The sequence below is a fragment of the Drosophila biarmipes genome, chromosome 3R (genome assembly GCF_025231255.1).
Source record: "Drosophila biarmipes strain raj3 chromosome 3R, RU_DBia_V1.1, whole genome shotgun sequence".
Classification (NCBI taxonomy): Eukaryota; Metazoa; Arthropoda; class Insecta; order Diptera; family Drosophilidae; genus Drosophila; species Drosophila biarmipes.
In genome coordinates, this window is record NC_066616.1 from 31,716,255 (window position 1) to 31,735,406 (window position 19,152).

General features: G+C 42.9%; 5 protein-coding genes across 6 annotated transcripts; 1 reads left to right on the top strand and 4 right to left on the bottom strand.

Moving 5' to 3' along the window:
* Positions 1–12,866: 12,866 nt before the first annotated feature.
* Positions 12,867–13,511, bottom strand: LOC108025370 (uncharacterized). Its single transcript, XM_017095830.3, has 2 exons — positions 13,098–13,511; positions 12,867–13,028 (listed from the first exon to the last, which is right to left on the bottom strand). Exons 1-2 carry the CDS (start codon positions 13,369–13,371, stop codon positions 13,012–13,014), a joined length of 291 nt encoding a protein of 96 aa, XP_016951319.1. The 5' UTR covers positions 13,372–13,511; the 3' UTR covers positions 12,867–13,011.
* LOC108025366 (uncharacterized) lies at positions 13,388–16,914 on the bottom strand. 2 transcript variants are annotated; one of them, XM_017095825.3, is made up of 3 exons: positions 15,389–16,914; positions 15,222–15,279; positions 13,451–13,530 (listed from the first exon to the last, which is right to left on the bottom strand). In XM_017095825.3, exon 1 carries the CDS (start codon positions 16,496–16,498, stop codon positions 15,467–15,469), a length of 1,032 nt encoding a protein of 343 aa, XP_016951314.1. In that variant the 5' UTR covers positions 16,499–16,914; the 3' UTR covers positions 13,451–13,530; positions 15,222–15,279; positions 15,389–15,466. The 2 variants fall into 2 exon arrangements, with proteins under 2 accessions (XP_050744629.1, XP_016951314.1); XM_050888672.1 differs by lacking the exon at positions 15,222–15,279 and having other exon boundaries at positions 13,388–13,530.
* Positions 16,915–17,047: 133 nt separating this feature from the next.
* Positions 17,048–17,730, bottom strand: LOC108025369 (thyroid transcription factor 1-associated protein 26). Its single transcript, XM_017095829.3, has 2 exons — positions 17,545–17,730; positions 17,048–17,482 (listed from the first exon to the last, which is right to left on the bottom strand). Exons 1-2 carry the CDS (start codon positions 17,665–17,667, stop codon positions 17,240–17,242), a joined length of 366 nt encoding a protein of 121 aa, XP_016951318.1. The 5' UTR covers positions 17,668–17,730; the 3' UTR covers positions 17,048–17,239.
* LOC108025368 (28S ribosomal protein S18c, mitochondrial) lies at positions 17,731–18,373 on the top strand. Its single transcript, XM_017095828.3, has 2 exons — positions 17,731–17,861; positions 17,917–18,373. Exons 1-2 carry the CDS (start codon positions 17,828–17,830, stop codon positions 18,303–18,305), a joined length of 423 nt encoding a protein of 140 aa, XP_016951317.1. The 5' UTR covers positions 17,731–17,827; the 3' UTR covers positions 18,306–18,373.
* Positions 18,315–19,033, bottom strand: LOC108025367 (uncharacterized). Its single transcript, XM_017095827.3, has one exon. It carries the CDS (start codon positions 18,967–18,969, stop codon positions 18,397–18,399), a length of 573 nt encoding a protein of 190 aa, XP_016951316.1. The 5' UTR covers positions 18,970–19,033; the 3' UTR covers positions 18,315–18,396.
* Positions 19,034–19,152: the final 119 nt, after the last annotated feature.

A 19,152-nucleotide genomic window follows, 5' to 3' on the forward strand; every position in this document is an offset into this window, starting at 1 on the left:
TGGGCATAAAGTGAAATAATAAAACATTTTAACTCGACATTTGATGGGTGCTTTTATTTTTATTTCTGTGGCACAGCGACCGGCAAATAAAAACACATCACGAAACCGAAACCGAAACCGAAACCGAATATCGGGATTGGGATTGCGATTCCTCTTCGCCCAGGACAAACACCTTGAAGCGCTTTAATTTTTACGATCCTATCGTAAATGGTATATCTCTTTTGCAGCCAGGAGAGCTGCCGGTAACAAGGCAAAATTTATGCAATTAGAAATTAATATTATACAATTTGATCCACGGCCTTATGGCCGCGACACGCGTTTCGAGTGTCATAAATGTGGGCCAAAACTGCATGTTTATGCCGCAATTTGAATGGGGGCGTGATCCAGAGTTTCCTCGGAAGGATTTCCATAAAAAGAAAATGTTGATGCGCAGTTCAGGCAGAAATTAATACTGGATGCTTGGCCTCTCCTTTGTTTGGCAACAAATTTGACTCGCTTCCTGCCTATTTGGCGATAACTTTTATTAATCATTTAATTCGGCAGTATAAACTGGGTGGGGTGGAGATCGCTGGTGGAGGCCGATAAGCTGTAGTCCCAGGGCCAACGTGGGAATCCGCCAACTGGCCGGAATGTCCAGGAGCGGGATTACCGCTTCCCCGAAAGAAACTCGCATAAAGTCCGGGTCCAAGCGAAAAGATACCAAGTCATTACAACGCAGCGCATTCATAATTAAAAATGTTTACACAAATCAACTGCCTTGGGGGTAATCCTCGGAGTGCAATGGGCGTGAGGAGAGCCTAAGCTAATTAGTCAGAAGAGGAAAGGGTCCCCGAATACCCTGGAATTAATTAATATATGATTTATTTAGGTTTATAAAATCAATTTAGGAAGTTAATAATCATTTTTATGTACCGAAATAGCACAAATAATTATTCTTTATTAAAAAGCTTTCCAAAAAATAAATAAAATATTTTATCTTGATACATTGAAGATAATAAAGTAAAATTCTTTAGATAAAATCATAAATTTACTATATAGTCAAACTTCTAATTGTAGGAATACCTAATTATGATATCCAATAAATGGTTACTCCCTTCGTAGGAGTCTGATTTCATTACCCAGCCCTATCACTCCGAACTCCCCAACTAATCAGCAGCCGAACTAGGAAACCAACCTTTTGAACCCTACCATATTTCCGAGGACTCTTCACCCTCTCCAGTTTCAAAAGCCACCCCGCCCCCTTTGATTAGCCCGTGGCTAATTACAAATTCGGGCGAAATGCGCGCTAAAAAAATACACCATGAATCAGTGGATCCGAGGGGTTGGACTCGAACCTTGCCGCACAGGAAGTTGCAGGGGAAATCTAATAAATGGAACCAAAAATGTGCGTACATCAAGGAGCATTTCGGGTGGCGAGGGCAGGAACCACACTCTGCATAGCTAAGTGAATTTGTAGCTGCATAAATCGAACTTTCACTTTTCGGCCACATTTTCTTCTGCTTTCTTTTCCTTGGCTGCTTGGAAAAACAGGACACGTAATGGGAGAAAAGCTGGACAAAGTGCAGGAAGAGGCATGGCAGGGGCAACAGGAAAAGGACCTTTGCAGGTCCGACTCGGGGCGTTGCTTTCCGTATGAAATTAGCATAATTCCCTCAACCGTTTTCATTATGTCTGAATTTTAAGTAATTTTTTACCCCGAGTCCTGGCATATTTTCTTTTCCCCCGAAAGCCTGGCCCATTGCAATTAAACGTGTAATTACTTGACTGCTTAAAAATTCGAGGAGGAGGACTTCCCTTCCCCGATTTCTAATTGTTGTTTTCGTTTCATTTCTCCGCTTTTCACGGAAGTTTTAACTTGTTTTTATTTGATTTTCTCATTTATTCTGGTCTGAGTTATTAGTGAGTCAGGGGTATCTCTGTTTACTTGTTGTGACACTTTCAAGTGGAGCTGGGGATCGTTTTTTCCTGTCCGTTTATTATTTTTGGCTTAAACGAGTTTTGTTTCCTTTTTCGCATCTGTATCCTGCATCCTCCTTGGAGATGTCCTCGCTATTGGACACTAATCTCTGTAGTAGCTCCCGTTCCCCCGCATTTTTTGCCCAATTCCTGTGCAAAGTCAAGGCAGACTGCACTTAAGGACACTCAGAAATCAGACTTTCCGTCTGGCTGAAACAGAGACAAAAGGACCGAGGAGCCAAACAGCCAAGGAGGAAGCAACAAAAGATTCGATACAACAGAAGCGAAATGATTTCCTTGGACGGAAGGGCGAAATTGGCAAAAACGCGAAAGGATCCTGGCAGGTCTATTAGCGCAGCACAAAGGACTCGCCGGGCGGATAGTTTTATGATTTTGATAGCATGTGACAACAGGATGCATGTCCTGGGGCCATCGCCTATCATGTCTGTAATTTCCCTCGGATGATTTTCCCATCACCGTTTTTATGGCCCTCGATAATGCCTAATGGATGTAAGTCCCACTGCCAGGCAAATTAGATCTGAAAAGGGAGCTTTACGTTCTTCGAATGGGTCAATTAGGCAGGACAATTTATGCCCCTTCTTATCTGCCTCTTTGGGAAAAGAAGTCCCAACTAAGCTGTAAATTATCTGTCAAATAACTGGGGATTTCCCGGTAATTGGCTTTAAAGTTCTTGGTAGTTTAAGACTTTCTGAGGACATGTCTTTTCAAAAAGTCTTTCCTGCCAAGTTGAAGAGGTTATTACCCACTTCCTGGACTCACTTCATGCGTGCGCGATTTGCATTCCCATCCTGTTATCCTGCTGCCTGATGGCGAATATCCTGTGTGTGAAGGACTCGTAAATCTCTCCCCTTCCCCCTCGCCGCCTGTCTGTCCCATAAATCATATGCAGCCAAGTATCTGAAACAGAAAAATAAGACAAGAGCTACTTTTACGCTCCGACGGGAGAAAGCGCTTTGCTTTTCCGTCTCAGCTTTCCACTGGGAGTCTTTAGCTTGGGAAATGCTTAAGTTAGACTCAAGTTTAAAAATCAAAAGATTGATGAAAAATTAAGGAAAGAAAGTATAACACCTTCACTTCTTTACTTTTGAAAACATATCTCGTAACTAAAAATAACAAAGTTTCTAACATTTTCCTACCCAATCACTTTGGGAATTGATAAGTTCCAACCCAAGACGATAATTTTCCTGACCAAGTCCTCTTTTAATTTGATTTTCCCGCCCAATACAATCTTCTGTTTACTTTTCATCTGCGCGGAGATTAAGTGGAGCCCCTTGGCGATGGAAAACTAAAACTACAACTAATCGCAACCCTTTCGGCGGGGAAAAGCAATCTCAGCGTTTGGCTGCAGGGAAAACTGTCCGAAGTTTGAGGAGGGGATGTCAGTACGAAAGTGGCGCACCCAGGACATTCAGGATGCCCGGGAGACACTCTGCCAATTAACAGTTACATGTGTTTGAGGGAAATAATTGGGTTGCGTGACGGCCGGGACATTCAACTGGGAAAACGGAAAAGGGAAAACCAGGCTAACCAGCTAAATAGTAAACAAATAGGGAACGCAGCTCTATTAAAAGCAAACAAACGCACACGCAGATAAACTATGCAATTATAGTGATTGCTGATAGTGCGTCATCGCCGTCGAGGAACTGGGAAACCTGGGAACTCCTGCTCATCACCATCCCATCCCATCCCCATCCCCATGCTCGGCATAATCATCTAGCCATCATCAAAGTCCGCCGCAGGACAAAGGCGTTGCTAAAGTTATTAACGCTTCGTGCGGCGTCAATCAAATTGGGGCTTCTCAGGGACGATTTGCATGTGCCTAGACTGTGAGAAAAATTTTACAAATTAAACTAGACAGAATTCCTTAGCATTTGAAGTGATTTAAGAAATGATAACACAAATTTTTAATGAAGCTATAATACTACAAATAAGAGGTATATTAAGCGAACATTCTTTCAGGATAAACATACAGTTCCTTAATAAACATTATATTTTACATCATAGTTTAATAATGCAGATCTAAAGGTTTTCTTTGCATTAAAGTCAGAAATCCAAGTATAAGATATTCATTTTTGCAGTGCACCCAGGGGAGGACACCAGCCCACACCCACCCCAAAGCGAGAGCCCAGCCCAACCCCTTCCTCAAGGCGCATTTTTGGGCCAAAAAGAGTGGAAAACGTGTGCTGGCTGGTCCCGAAGTTTATGTTAATTTAATTGCAACACCACCGCATTAGAATAGTTCCACGTATCCTTGGAGAGGAGCGTCCATGGGTGTGGAAGGGGTTTCCTCCGGCGATTGATGTGTTTGCCTTTTGCGGCTGCTCCACTTGGTTGCCATTGACAAATTTCTTGGCAGGCGGCGTTCTTAATTAAGTTCCTTCGGCAAGGACTCTTAATTGCGTTAACTTGTTTGTTTGCCGAGGTGAGCGATGTGTTTCCACACACGAGCACGAGCACATCAGCCATCGATAGTTCCACATTTGATATGCCATCAAGAGCGCACACACATCAAAGGCAGACTCCGCTGCAGGACGAGATGCGAAGGAGGTTGGGGTCCTGGGAAGGAGGCTGTCATTATAAAATTTAAATTACTCCCGAGGCAGATGAAGAGGTTCAGGATGAGCTTACTGTATATACATACAATTTGGTTTGTTTAATACAAAAATGTCGTAACTTTAGACTTTGTGATAGTTAGATAAATTATAGCTAAGGACCTACCAGTTATGGTTTGTAAAACGGTACAACCTCTTAACATTTTATTTTGTAAATAAGTATTATATCACACTTTGTATCTTTGTATCTTTAGGTATCGGAACTACAGAATCATTGTCCTTTTTCTGCCATTACATTGATAGTGATCGTTTGTCAAAATCAATCCCTGGCGGAGTGAGTCGCCTCCTGTCTCCACTCCCCAAAACAATTTCGCCAAATGTTTATTTATGTGCAGCGCAGTTTGTATTTATGGCCGAATCATGATGACAAATGTCAGCTGTGGCAGGCACTTCAGATGGACACTGGGCAGCAAGGACCCCTCCTCGAAGAAGTCACCCTCTGCGGGGCATCAAAACACTCGGTTCAGCGTGGCGGAAACATTTTGCAAATATTCCTTCGGCGATGCGAATCGGGAATAGGAAATATTTATGGCCCGCTCAGCACATTACACACCTAATTTCTGTATTAGTTTTTCTTGTCCATTCCGGGAAAGTGCTGAGCCTGAATATTTATAGAGCTTGATTGGATTTTCGTCACGCCTCTCGGCCGAGATCCCGCCCATTTGTCAGGGCGAAAGTTCTGTCCATATTTTGATGGTTCCATTTTTGCTTTTATGGCTGCCTCATTAGGCTCCATTTTCCCTTGTGTTTGCAAAGGGTTTAAGCCCAACAAATGACACCGATTTGCAACAAAGAAATAGTCCCAATCCCCCCAATTTGGTCTCTGTCGCCGATGATTTAATCGTGTGTAAGTAATAGTTATAAATGTCCCCAGTCCATTATTGGTTCCAGCATTCATCAAACGGCCGTTTAAAAGTTTCCATTCTGCGCAGCTTTCATTGAAAACTCATAATTTTGATTTACGAGGACAGCTGTTGGAATTTTAACAATGGTCCAAAGATACATCCCTCAGATACCTAAAGCCCACCCTCCCTTTTTTATGCTCATCCTAATTTTCATCGCTAGAATCGCATTAACACATCGTTTGAAAGCAGGGGCGAAAAAAAGAACAAGTTGGACATGGTTTAAATATCATAAAAATTATTATGAATTTTTAACAGGGCATCAGATATAATATTTTTTAAGCAACTAAAAAAAGGTAATACTATTTTATGAGTGATATGATATGGTATTATGATATGGTATTTTAGAAGTTATATTTTCATATTGTATCCCCTCCTTATTCATATATTAAAACGAATTTCCTTGTTTAATTTGTATATTTAAAGCGGAAAAGTGGGGATGGAAAGCTGAGGTCCTGCATTTGATTTGCATTTTCCGCTGTCAGTAAACGCTTGATTTATGAGTGTAAAGTGAAAACCTGAAGCTCATGATCTGGCAGCATAAATTGAAGCTAACCAAATAATCGCCAGTTCCCAGGAGACATGCGTTTACCCTCCCGAAAAGCCAAGCCAAACAAACGCAATTGAAAGCCATGAATTGCAAATGAATTAATTTTCGGGAACAAAGGCGCACAAAAGTTGAAATTGAATTTGTTGCTCATTAAAAAGAGCGCTACTTTTCGTTGGGGGATAGTGAATATGAATAGGCGGAGTGGGTGGGCGGCTCATGATTTTTAGATGGTGTTTTAGGCGACCTGGAAAACCACTTAGCCACATGGCACATGGCTAACCACACACACAACACGTTATGGCCGCAATTAAGGCCATCATTCCAGCGGCAAGACATATGCAAATGGGCCAAAAACCCTTCTGCTCGTATATCATCGCTTTGGGGCGGGAGTTGGTATCACATTTTTGGGAATATCAGGGAGCGCCACCCCCCGAGAGGGGCTCAACATGAATTTTAATTACTGCGTTGATATTTCAATTTGAATTTCGCCAGCTCAGTTAATTTCATTAATAAATATTTATGGTGTTGTCCTGGCTAAGCGGCGCAGTTTAAAATCTCCATTTTGGAAAAAGGGGTGGATCCCATGCACCGAAAATAAATGGGTTAATGGGTTTCAATCAAAAAATATATTATATGTTATGATACTAAAAGGAAATTAAAGAGTTAAGCCATCACTTTTTTAATTTGAGATTATAATTTTGTCTTTGTTTTCATATTGTGTACCTGAATCTCCCCATTTTCTGTCTGCCCGATCCCTACACCCAATTATTCTCGAACCCAAACCCATTTTGAACCCATCGTTCTTGGTCAACTGTCAATGATGGGAGTGAAGCGTTGGATGAGTTGAAAGCCCATCCTCGACAAAGCGGGATTACGTGCTCTGGCTGGCTTCTTTTTCCTCTTGCCTGTCCATTTACAAGGACACCCACAAGAACACACATGGCGACATGCAGGACCCACAAAACTCACAGGACATCGGGACACGACACTCGTTAGCCATCCGGCCAATTGATTGATGGCCGCGCCGAGGAATTTCCCGCCCGGAATGCAGGGCCAAACAAAAAGTCCTCAATCCTGCAGATCCTGGCGCGCTTCGCATTGAAAAGCACTTATCACACCTCTTACCCTGCGACGGGCTAACTCCTTAACCCCCATGACAGTTGAAATTAAATCAGCGCTGATTTCAGTTGGGACTTTAAATGAGTCTGTCGCAGCGCCATTCCTCATCCCACCTCCTAGCGAAGCGTGAATCCTTTCGTGAAACGGAAAACCCACTCCGAGTTCGGGGGAATTAAGTACAGTCTGTCCCGGCACTGCTAAGCCCGTTGGCAACTCGCAGATTAACTCAAATTTGTGGCGGCCCAATAAATTTCATGGCGCGGCATTAAAAATTAAGCGCAGCCACAAAAGAACTTGCAGTCGACTTTTTACCGCAGCCGTCAGCTAATTACACTGTGCTGTCTGGAAATAATTTCGAATTTTAGGTTTAAAATGTATTTTTATGTAAAAAATATTCTAGGGTGCCATTGAAATCAGTAGAGAGATGTGTTAAAGTATGCAACAATTTATTTCAATGTAATAAGATACAAAAATTGCTGTTAAAAGACGAATTTCTGTTTTTCACTGCATACTTTTAGACACTTTTAAAGAAGATTTAGTATCTTGGGCAATAATACTTAAAAGGATCCGCAAAAAGATAATATAATGATATTTTAGGTATTCATTCTTTTGATTTCTTTCAGACTCTTAAGAAAAATTCATCTACCCAACCCTGCAGCGGAGTGTACCACGTTCGTGCTGGATTCTTTCGCTCCAATAAATTTCACCTGAGTCTCCGCAGTCACGCCTTTGCATATGTCTGACTCCCAGTCCATGCTCGAAGCCCCCCTAATTTATGTGATACCGGAAAGGATCTACGTATCTATGCATCTTTGCCTCGAAAACTTGCAGTTTGTCTCGTCCAATTTGTACAGTTCAGAATCAAGGGAAAATAAGGAACCGAAGTAGTAGACTTATCCCGCAGGAAAATGGGATTTCCCACGGCTGGGGGTAGGGTTTAGGAATCGAATGAAAAATCCATTTACCCCGGGTTCAATTTCCTCCATCCCCATTTGTTTTCGGGTAAATGTGGCAATTTTTTCCTCATATTTCAGAACAAAAAGGCGCAAAATTACAAAACAAATTACAAAATACAAAATAAGAGGCATATTTCTCACTTTTATGATGTTTTCTGGCCACGCCCCTCGCCCCTGTTTTATTTTTCGTGACCTTTCACCCTCGTTACAGCCAGCAGGACAGCGTTTTTTATGCACCATTCTATATTTTTTTTAATTTTGAATTTCGAATGGAAATTTACATAATTTATGGGCAGCAACAAAAGTCACACACAGATACGGATCCGAAGTCCGGGGCTCTATAAAAAGGGGGTGGCGACCTGGAGCATATGCCGGAATGAAGTTTTTTTCATTAAAAATTTGTTTATAATTTACGATTTTTTAAGTTGCGCAACCGAGCAAATGAGACGCAAATTGTTTTTGGTTCTTTTCCTGCTTCTTGATTTGGTCAGGCAGCCTCATTAAGAGCTCATTAAAAAGATTGCGCGAGCTGAATCTTGAGCATTTTAACACGTTTTTAATTTTAATGCATTTTATGGCCCCTTAACAAAGTCCTCCGTCACAGTTGAAATCATCATCATCGTGAGGGGTCATCATCATTGAATTTCACCGCGGGCTGACTTTCACTTGTTGACTGCGTGTTCTCCGCTCCTGAATATCCTCATCCTCGTCAACGTCACCGCACATCAGCACGTCAAACTTCATTAGGAAAGTCGGAAAGTGGTGAGGATGGCTTTTCCTAGAGGGTGAATTTCCCGCTTTTCCTCTGCGTCGCCTTCATTGTTTTTATGGGCTGCGCTAATTAGTTACGAAGTCATAGAATTTTACAGGAATTGCTCTCGAGGATTGTCATGCTGTTGTCATCCATCCCCTTTCCCCCGAATTGAACCTCACTTGATGCAGTCATCATTTGTGGTTTTCCCTCGGAGTGAGTTTCAATTCTCAGGAGGAGAAATAAGTTTTGTCGGGCAACTCGCTTGAAATTTATACTCTATAGGATTTTATTCCTGAACAAGGTGCTTTTTAGACAAACAAAGTATCTTAAGTTTTTCTCATTTACATGACAAACTACTTTTAAATATATGAGGCTGTCAACATAAATTAAAGAAAAATGTGTCTAAAACTATGCAGTAAATAAAACAGAAATGGAATGTAGCATACTTTTATGCACCTCCAATTTTATTATTCAAATAGGCTCTTCTTTCCCCCTTTATGGCTGTTTTGTAAAAGGAAGAAATACCTTTTGGAAAGGGTAAATAGAACTGAGTAGTTTGTGTAAAATCCAACCACAAATTAATCTGGAACAAGAAACCAGACTGACCACTTGACCACCATATAAGTCAGAGCAAACAAATCCCAACTAAGTAGCCGCCAAGACCGAAGCCAATTACAAGGAAACCCATTTGACAAAGTGAAAGTCCAGGAGTCGCAGGAGTAAGACGTTGGCAGGTCCATAAATTTGCGGGCACACGGACATAATTATGCAGACAGGCGGTCTCAAAGGGTTAAGAGATTGGGTCCTGGGATGGGAACTCGACGGGCTTGTAAATTAAAAATACCACGCCCCGCCGTGATAAATCAAAGTCAGTGGGCTTTGTATTGGATTTGCCGAAAGGAATTTGTAGACATTAAGAAAGTCCGAAGTCGGAATTCTTCGCCAAGCCCTTCCTGTTGCTTCCCGGCATTTGAATAAAGTTGGACCTTGTTTTGGGGAAAGTGTCGCTGACATGTTAAGACTTTCCCCAGATTTATGGGCCCAGCATAAAAAATCCCTTGGGGTGGTTACTTAGCCGGTAAGTAGAAGGTCCTGGGCCAATTTAAAAATTGAATTTCCAAACTTACCACTCCGATTCACTGCTAATCATGTTTCAAATTGGCCAGCACACATGTGCCTGCGGTTCTTAGATCTCTTATCGAAGCCAAAATTTTGACACATGCCACAGCGCACTGGATTCCCCATTGTCTCCGGTTTTTTCCTGAAAGCCCCTGATGCGATTATATATTGTGTGTTTTTGCCCCAAAATTCGGTCAGGGAAGGCCATTTGCCAGCAGCTCTGATTAAATTGGATTGCAGATGCTCATAACTGTCACACATGGCACAGGACCTCCTTTTACTCCTTATCTCTGGTGTGTCAACACCGAACCACCCAAAAAACAACGAACAAAAAACCTAAAAACAAGCAAATAAAGGGAGAATGGAAAATTCCTGGGATATTAGAAAGTTTTGAATACCCTTCAAGGAGTGGGCGCACACATATTATACTGTATAAGGGAGTTTCAATTCTTGACATTTAATGACCTTTCAATAAGCCAATATATTTTCCACATTTACTTTCCTCTTGTTGTCTTCCAACTTCATCTCTAAACTATTATTCCCTTTCAAACAGAGTACAACAGAACAAATTCAGGACAGTTTTTCAATAAACCCATCAAAAGGTACTAGTGCTGACGCTTTGAACCCTCGCCCATGTGCGTAACCCCGCCCGGATTCCGCCGAGAATGCCCCCTGGCTAGCTCATTGTAAACGCAATTTGATTTATGGACAATGTGGAAATTGAAAATTGTCGCATGGTCACTTTAATTTGAGAGTTATGCGACTTTAAACCGAATAACGGGGGATGTCCCTTGCTGATGATGCGGCAGGAAGTGAATTATGTCACGGCTCATTGTGAGGTTATGTAGCGATGACACACGAGTACAGCACCATCCACTAGCACAACTATGGTCGCCGGCGGAGGCAACTGTACTTGAGTTTCGGTGCGTGTGAAAACAGGATGCGGCACGCGTCGCTTGTTAACCGCTCACTGTTGCAAGTTAAAGAGCAATTTCGAATGGGACAGGGGTGACCAGTCACCCTCTTTGTCTTACTTTTTCTAGGGGTTTGGGATTTATGTTCCATGTTTGTTACTCGGTGTTTACCGCTGGCTGCTGAAGTGCCGCAATGGTTTAGTGTCAGCTTATAGTTTTGACATTTGTCGCCGGTACATAAAGCTGATTGCAGATGAGTATCGGAAGTGGGTGCTGAACAGGATGTGGATAAGAAGATGGATGTACTGAAATCCACTGAAGTGTAAAATATGTCAACAAAGTAACCTTTTTGCACTCTATAGTTCAATTTTCAACCTCTTTACATGAAAGTTTTAGGGACTTATTGGTTTACCTTGTTTAAGAAAAATTCTATTTAGGAAAAATAAAAAATATTAGTTTTTCTAAATATTAATGTATTACAAAAGGCTACAAGTAGTTCATAATTCTATTCATTTAAGCTACAGCTCACTAATCGCCTTGTCTATAAAGCTTCGTATTGCTATAGGAAAGGGTTCCTGTCAAAGAGAAAGATGGATGCGCAGATAATCTCCCTCAAACCGATGATGGGTGAAATTCATCACAGTTTGACCACTGTCCACTCCATGGGAATTCCTCAGGGGCGTGTTTAATCCTTTGGCCAACCCCTCCTGGGGCTGCTTGACAAAGTTTCTCTTATTCGGCAATCATTGGAAATATTTTCGAGTTTTAATTGAAAACTGGTGGCTCTGACCCGCTGTTCTGGGCCACTTTCATGCATGCCTGCACCTGCTGCTGTCCACAATTAAAACTGCCCCCAAAACACTCCATGCGAAAGTTTTCATGGTTATCACTCCGCTCTCCCTGTGGGGGGTTTTATTTTTCATGGCTTTTCAATTTTAATTGAAATTTATGCGCCGGCTTTCAAAGGGTTCTGTTCACACTACCCCCTGCCCATGGCTTTCGGCCACGTGTTTCGTTGGCCAAAAAAGAAAGAGTGTTGCAAATTGTTGAAAATTTCGAAATTTACATGGACAATTCGCCAGGAGCATAACGAAACTGAAAAGGGGTGATTCTGTGATTTACAACCCGCTCTTTCGTAATTTATGAGCCGCAGCACTTGAAAAACAAAGCCAAAAACCAAGCAGATCCGACCAACACGGAAAGTGCATGCAAAACATTTTGTGGCGCCATTTTATTGTGCTTTTCCACTTGTTCATGTGTAAAATTTGAAATTGTTGTAAATAATTACCCTAATGGCTGCCGTCCCCGCTTTCTTACCCCCTCGCAAGCATACTGGCAGTTAATTTGGGATCCCCGGGCATCGTCGCCATTTGTAATTAAGCCTAAACCGTTAATATTTCAGCCAGATAAGAGCAACTGCATCCCCAACTCCGTAGACCCCATGCCAAAATGCCCATAAATCCACGGCCAAAAGTTGGTCCTTCGCGCAGGATCTCGGATCCGAATTGTTTGGGGAAACATTTCGGTTCGGGTGTTAATTTCCAGGCAGATTTTTTCTTATCTCAGACCAGCGAAAGTGAAAATATCTCCGGCTTCTTCGTTTCTTTTGCCTGCATCGGCAGGAATTTAATTAGCATACCGAATCGTTAACAAGATTGGAAAGCCAGTGAGTTATGCACAAGTTTTGCATTTATACAATGGGGTGGAAAGGGTTAATCCCCAGGAAAGGGGCAATTTAGTAATCTAGACGTAAGGTGAGTGGGTGTAAATTAAGACGCAAGGAATCACAAAACTTGGTTGTAAAGATACTTGAAAGTCCATGGAGATAGTTGTAACATATTTGAAAAATTCCAGATACTATTTCAATAAATAAGAGATGTCAAATATTTCTTATCGCAAGGAATAACCACAGGGAAAAATGTATGGGATGGTATGCATGTTTTAGTCATAAACACAGTTACTATTTAAATATTTTAAACGTAATTTGAGCACTTTTATTTTTTAAGCCACTGAATTAATATTTACTGGAACACATGACTACAGCTATGTATTGAACTCATACTAAGTTATTAACAACTACACTAAATTGCTCGTTAATAAAGCCATTGTTAGCCGATGTGAATGTCTGAAATTAAAGTAAATAAAATAGATTATGGATATAATCTTGTAAAAAATACTCCATTGAAAAACTTACTGTTATGGTGAATATTTATGTTGACATGTGGTAATTTTGGAAACGAAAATCCCTTTCTCTTTCCTTTTGGGGCCGCCAAGGCATTTTGCGAGGAGACGAAGAGTAGTACTACGATGAGCAGCCAACAGCACTCGAAGTATTTCATTTTGATAATAGTGTAGCTCGGCGGTATTGCTTCAAAGCTGAGAGTTGAGCTAGGACTGAGGCTACAGCGCGTGTGGCTCTTGATTAAATATTTTAGAGTCTGCCAACAAAGTCCCGATGATCGTGACATCAGGGGATCTCTTATCAGCTCGGATTTACCAAGGCGGGATCGGGATCGTCGCCGAGTCGAAAAGTGAACCCCCGGCAGCTATACGAAAAACCCAGAACAGCTGAATCCGCGTTGCTATGACCATTCAGAGGTTTCTATTGACTTTGGGCCGCAATAAAGCTGTATAGAATTCGCAGAAGATATGAAATTGAAAAACAATTACCGGTGTAAACAATATATAATTAAAACTTTCTGTTTTGTAGTTTGTATATGTTTTTGTTTATTTTATAAGGTTTTTTGGTAAGGCAGGCAAACTAAAAACATAATACAGTATTACATTTTTGTAGGTGTTGTTTCAATTTATTGGGGTACCTGAAATGGATTAAATATGTAGTTGTAAAATGTATGTTCAACTCACCTATGTCTGTACTGTTTTTGGCAAGGGGCTTGTTTTGTCAATAGAGTGGAATAAAAAGAGTGGAGAGCCCTTAACCCATTGTCACCCCGAATAAAACCCCGCCACTACTCGAACATAAACATGCATAAATTGCACTATAAGCGACCCAAACAAAGCATTATGAATCAGAACCCTCGGAGCAGCAATAACTATTCATTATCGACACATAAGCGACCCTTTGAGCACTCATCTCATAACTGCAAATTTTTATTAAATAAACAGAACAAAGCGCTGGCCGGAAAAGTGTCACACACTAGAGGGCGAGGGGATGTGGATGGGCCACGTCCTTCTGACCCACTAAATTGGATCTGCGAGTAGGCGGAGAACCCTTTCCCATCCGGCGTAATTCAATATTTGACTAGATGAGATTTATGGCCACAGGGTGCAGCGACTTCCTGCGAGCGGGCATCCTCGTCCTCGTCCTTTCGCTTTATTTGCCCAAAGTATAATTTTTGATTTAGTGCGATTTGTGTCAGCGGGTTGTGTGCGCAGCCCAATAGTTTCGCAATATGCGGCAAAGTGAAAGTTTTCCCGCTCTCTGTTTGCCCTTCCAGCGGATATGAGACCGCATGCTGATTGTCAATCTGAAGTGAGGGAGGGGTGGCCCACAGTCAACCCCTTCGAGGCGGAAGCGGATGTTCTGCCAACGGAATTCGCATAAAACTTTACTATTATGCCGAATATTTTGGCGAAAATTGAATCGCGTGGCAGCCAGCAAATTGCTTTGTTCGCCAAATCGCGAGGGAATCGGAGGACCTACGAGGGTGACTCCGGCAGGTACAGGACGCAGGACTCGGGATGCCAGAGATGATAAGCCTCAATGGCACCAGGGCAATTTGCCGCCAGAATTTGCATAGTCGCGAGTCGCGAAAAAGGGTTGATTCGCACGGCCGGAAGATTGCGACAAGCGAATTTATTACAGGTTGCATTAGATTTAATTAGCGCACGGAGCGTGCTCGGAAAAGCAATACTCAGAACACCCAAGAGAGCCACATAGCCCCAACACTTTTTGGATTTCAGTGGCATATTTTTCTCATCATCATCTGATTTTATTGCTGTGCCGGAAGAAAGATATGAGAGGTTTTGAAGTGGGATATGATTGCCTAGAATGTTTCTTCGATGGTAACTCCTGTGGTTAAACCACATCAATTTTATCCAGTTTTTCTATTCCTAAACTAGTAATCACTTCAGAGTTACCAGATACTGTAACCAAAGTTACAGATTTTTAGTGCTCCATTGAGTTTCCCCCGACATTAGTTCATTTTTTCTGTGTAACCAGTGTTACTGTATCTGTTGCTGTAAGCAAAATCAATTAAATGGGTGTTATTGGTTGAGAGGAGTCCATTTGTAGTTCGTGGAAGTGGGAATTGAAAGAGTCCTGTTTAAATGTCTACTCAATAAAAACTCTAAATACCTCTAAAAACGAACTGTACTAAATATCTCCGTTGAAAAAAGTTGAGCTCAGGAAATTCCTGAAAATAAACCTTGTTAGTGGAAATAATTTGACGATATGGCAAAAATGCGGATCTGATCCTATCAAAATCATTAAGCTTTGGCTTTTCCTATGTAATGATTACTTACTTGACGTATAAGTTTCTTTCTTGACGAGCCCGTTCCTTCATATATTAAAAACAAAGCTTGATCAATAAACACTCTATCTCATCCATTCCAAGCTCCCGATCCAGGCCAAACAGGCGCTTGATCTTCTCTAGGATAGGGTGGACAATACCTGAAGTTTGGTTGTTGGTTCCATTGATTCCCCGCATTGTGATATGTATTCCACGGATTATAGCATAAATTCCATGAACCATTATTTCTCAAAGCTTGAACTTGTCCAGCGATCTGACTTGGAGCGGGTATTTCAAAGGATTCCTTTGAGGGTGATTTGTTCGATGTTAGTTTTCTGGCATGTAACCCCGCCTTTCCATCCGAAGCGCTTTTTGAATACAGTTTTAACCTTCCGAATCGGTAGAAGATGGTCCCTCCCATCTTGGCCAGCTTCTTGTGTGACTCATTGTCAACTGCCATGACCAGGTGCAAGAAATCACCTTGGATCAATCGGTCCATAACCCTCCATTCTGCCGTTGAGACTGAGTTCTGGGCCTCTATGATTTCCAGGACCTTCTTACTGCTGGTGGACAGGCTGTCTGGAAAGTATCCACGCACCACATTCTTCCTCGGGAGTTCTGACTCCTTCATTAACTTCAGTTTGAAGTCCACTTTGGCCTGAATGTGGCAGAAGTTTTGCTTAAACCACTCTTCGGTGGACAGGTTGGAGCAGGTGATGAGAAGCCATCCTCTCCGAGGAACACATCCCTCGAACTGGGGCTTCTGGCTGCCGGATTTCTCCACGGTCACATCAACTATGGCCTCCTTGATCCTACTTATTTCCTCGGCGGTCAGCAGAGTCCCAGCAGACTCCGGTGCCACACCGATTTTTACACATTTAACGAAAGTGGAGTAGGGATAGGGTGTGCTAGTTTGAATTCCGTAGGGAGCAGGCAGTAGTCCCTTGGCAATGGGAACAGCTTGCACCACTGCTAGAGCCTTTTCCCTGCTCAGTCCACCTTGAAGAGCCTTTCGCAGCAGCTTCTTTTGCTTGCTTTTCAGGCGGACAAAGCCAGGACCTGAATGCTGGATGGTGGATGCCTTTGGAGCGGCATCGGACTCATATGTTTCTTGACTATTCATTTGGTTCCCACGAGTGCACGGGAAGGGAGGTCGCCCACAGCAGAGCCCGAGATGCCGCAGGAAGTCTGGATTGAAACTGCGGGTCGACAGGTGCGCAGAGTTCGCCGGCTCAGGACCGAGTTCCCCCTCGGCCACACATCCTTCGGCGCCGGCTGTTCCGCCTTGGATTGGGGTGATCTTCCAGAGTTGTCTTCTCTTCGCCCGACTACCATTCGCCAGCGTCCCTCGGCAGAGACATGACCTTGCCGAAGGACCTGTTTCCAGCCGCCCTCACGGGGAGAGTGTAGTCGCACTTCCGGGTGTACAGACAGCAGCCGCACGACCATCTAGAACCGGAGTCCTAGATGGTAAGAGCAGTACATCCATCACCCAGCTGACGGCCATCTAAAGTGTCTAACTAGGTGGCTTGATTGAATGGCTAGACTAGATTATTACAAGAAATAAGTGTGTCACCCTCGCATCATAGATTTGTTAAATATTTCCATAAATTGGTATCCACAAAATTGTCAAACGTTTTGGAATAAACTTAAAAAACAGTTTACAAACGAATATTGTTGTGAAAAACAGTGTAATTCATTTAAAAATAAAGTAAACCTAATGTAAAATTAAACATTTTTATGTTGCCTTATAGGTAAAACCCTACAGTAAAGCGCCTAAGCAAATCCCCGAAACGAGTTTGGTGAGAATAAAAACACCCTTATCAGAGGGCGTTCCTTGGAACTAAGATGTCCTGGGACTCACTTAATGCCGCTTCATCTCCTCGATCTGCTTCAGTAGGAGCTGCATGCGATCCTTCATCAAGGGCTGACCCTTCTGGGTCTTTTTGCTGATGGCCTTCGTTTTCTCCAGACGCTTCTTTTTATAGGCTTTCACCTGGGCATCCCTCTCAGCCCGGACCTTCTCCCTTTCCGCCGCCTCCTTGGACGCCTTCTCCTGGCGTTTCAAATTCCGGATCTCGGGTTTATTAGGTTTGCTTGGCTTGTCCTGGAAAATATTGGAAAAACATGTGAGTATACCTACTGCATTTCATTGATTTTCTCACTTACGTCCTTTCCCTTTTGCTTGTTTTTGCTCTTGAAGTAAGGCTTCTGGTTGTGGGCCACCTTGCCAGGGCCTTTGTTGAATTTTCCATGGGGTTTTCCTTGGGTTTTCTGAGATCTCGGTTTCATTTTTGTGTGTTTTCTTAAATTTTAACCAGAAAACTCATCGACTTATCGATGGTTGAACACATGTTACAATCTGGCATTGTCCAGCACTGCCCAGGCGGTGTTTTGTTATCGTTCTGTCGATATCGATAGCACGAGGTAAATATTGGTAAAAAAAATAAATATGCTTAAATTAGGTAAGTTTCTGGCGCAAAATGGTAAGTTAAAAATATGGTCAATATACAAATGCTTTACTAATTATGTACTCTAAAGCCAAGGTGGTTAACCTGGTGGGCAGGCAGCAATTGGGCGCCACCAGCCGCTTTTACTCGGCCAACGCCGAATCCGCGGACTCGGATTTGCCCATTGACATAACGAATCCCTACGAAAAGGACCCCCAGCAGTGCATCCTGTGCAAGCACAGCATCGAGCCGCACTACAAGAACGTGAAGCTGCTCTCCCAGTTCCAATCCCCGTACACGGGTCGCATTTACGGGCGGCACATCACCGGATTATGCAAGCGCCGGCAGGAGCAGGTGGAGCAGGCCATCCTGCGCGCCCAGCAGTGCCTGCTGATGCCGGGCTACCACAAGGACCTCGACTTCCTGCAGGACCCCAAGCTCTTCGATCCCGAGCGGCCCGTGCGCCCGCACAAGTACTAGTTGTTTGATAAGTTTGAGTTTCCTCCTTGTTGCAATGGGAATATACAGTTTCTTAATGTTAAATCTAATGGCGAACTATGTTTATTTAAGGTTAATCCTCCTCCAGGTAGCGCAGCATCTCGAGGGGAATGCCCAGCTGGGCGAGGAGCTCCTTCTTCGAGAGTCCTGGCTCCGCCATCGTCAGTAGATCGTCCACAGAGGCTCTGAATGCCCGGTGCCAGACTTCTATATCTCCCTGTAGTTCTGTGATTTTACTGTGCTGGGGACTCTCTTCCGGAGGATTCTTTTGGAGATCCTGCTGCTGTTCATCCTCTGACTTATGGCAATTCTCTTTAGGATCGCTCTTCCTATGGTTGACCTTCTTGGCCTCCTTTTTGGCGGGTTTCTTCTCAACCTCTGGCTCATTGTCCTTGTTTTCCTGCGCAACAGCAAACTCCAGCTTCTTCTTGGTCAGTTCCGTCCGGTTTCTGGACAAACCTATCCTGCGTGCGCTCAGGGATAGTGCTAGGGCCTTTGGAGTCTCCTGGTTCCCAATTTTTGGGGTATTTACAGAGGTTTCGCCCCTGTGAAGTCTCATTAAAGGCGTGGATTGACAACCACGCCTGCCCAATCCGAGGCGTGGTCTTCGGCCGGATTGAGGAGTTATGTTGGTCCCTCCGGACATTGAAATTCCGGAAAATTAAAATATTGGGGCCAATTTTGAAATGCTTACAACAACACTGCGGAGAGGGCACAGCTGTTTTATCGATATCGATAATTGAGTAACAGTTTCAGAAATATTCCGACAGAGGGCGCCAAATTCGATGTAGATAATTCAAATTTATTTTACATTGAATCAAATTATCTA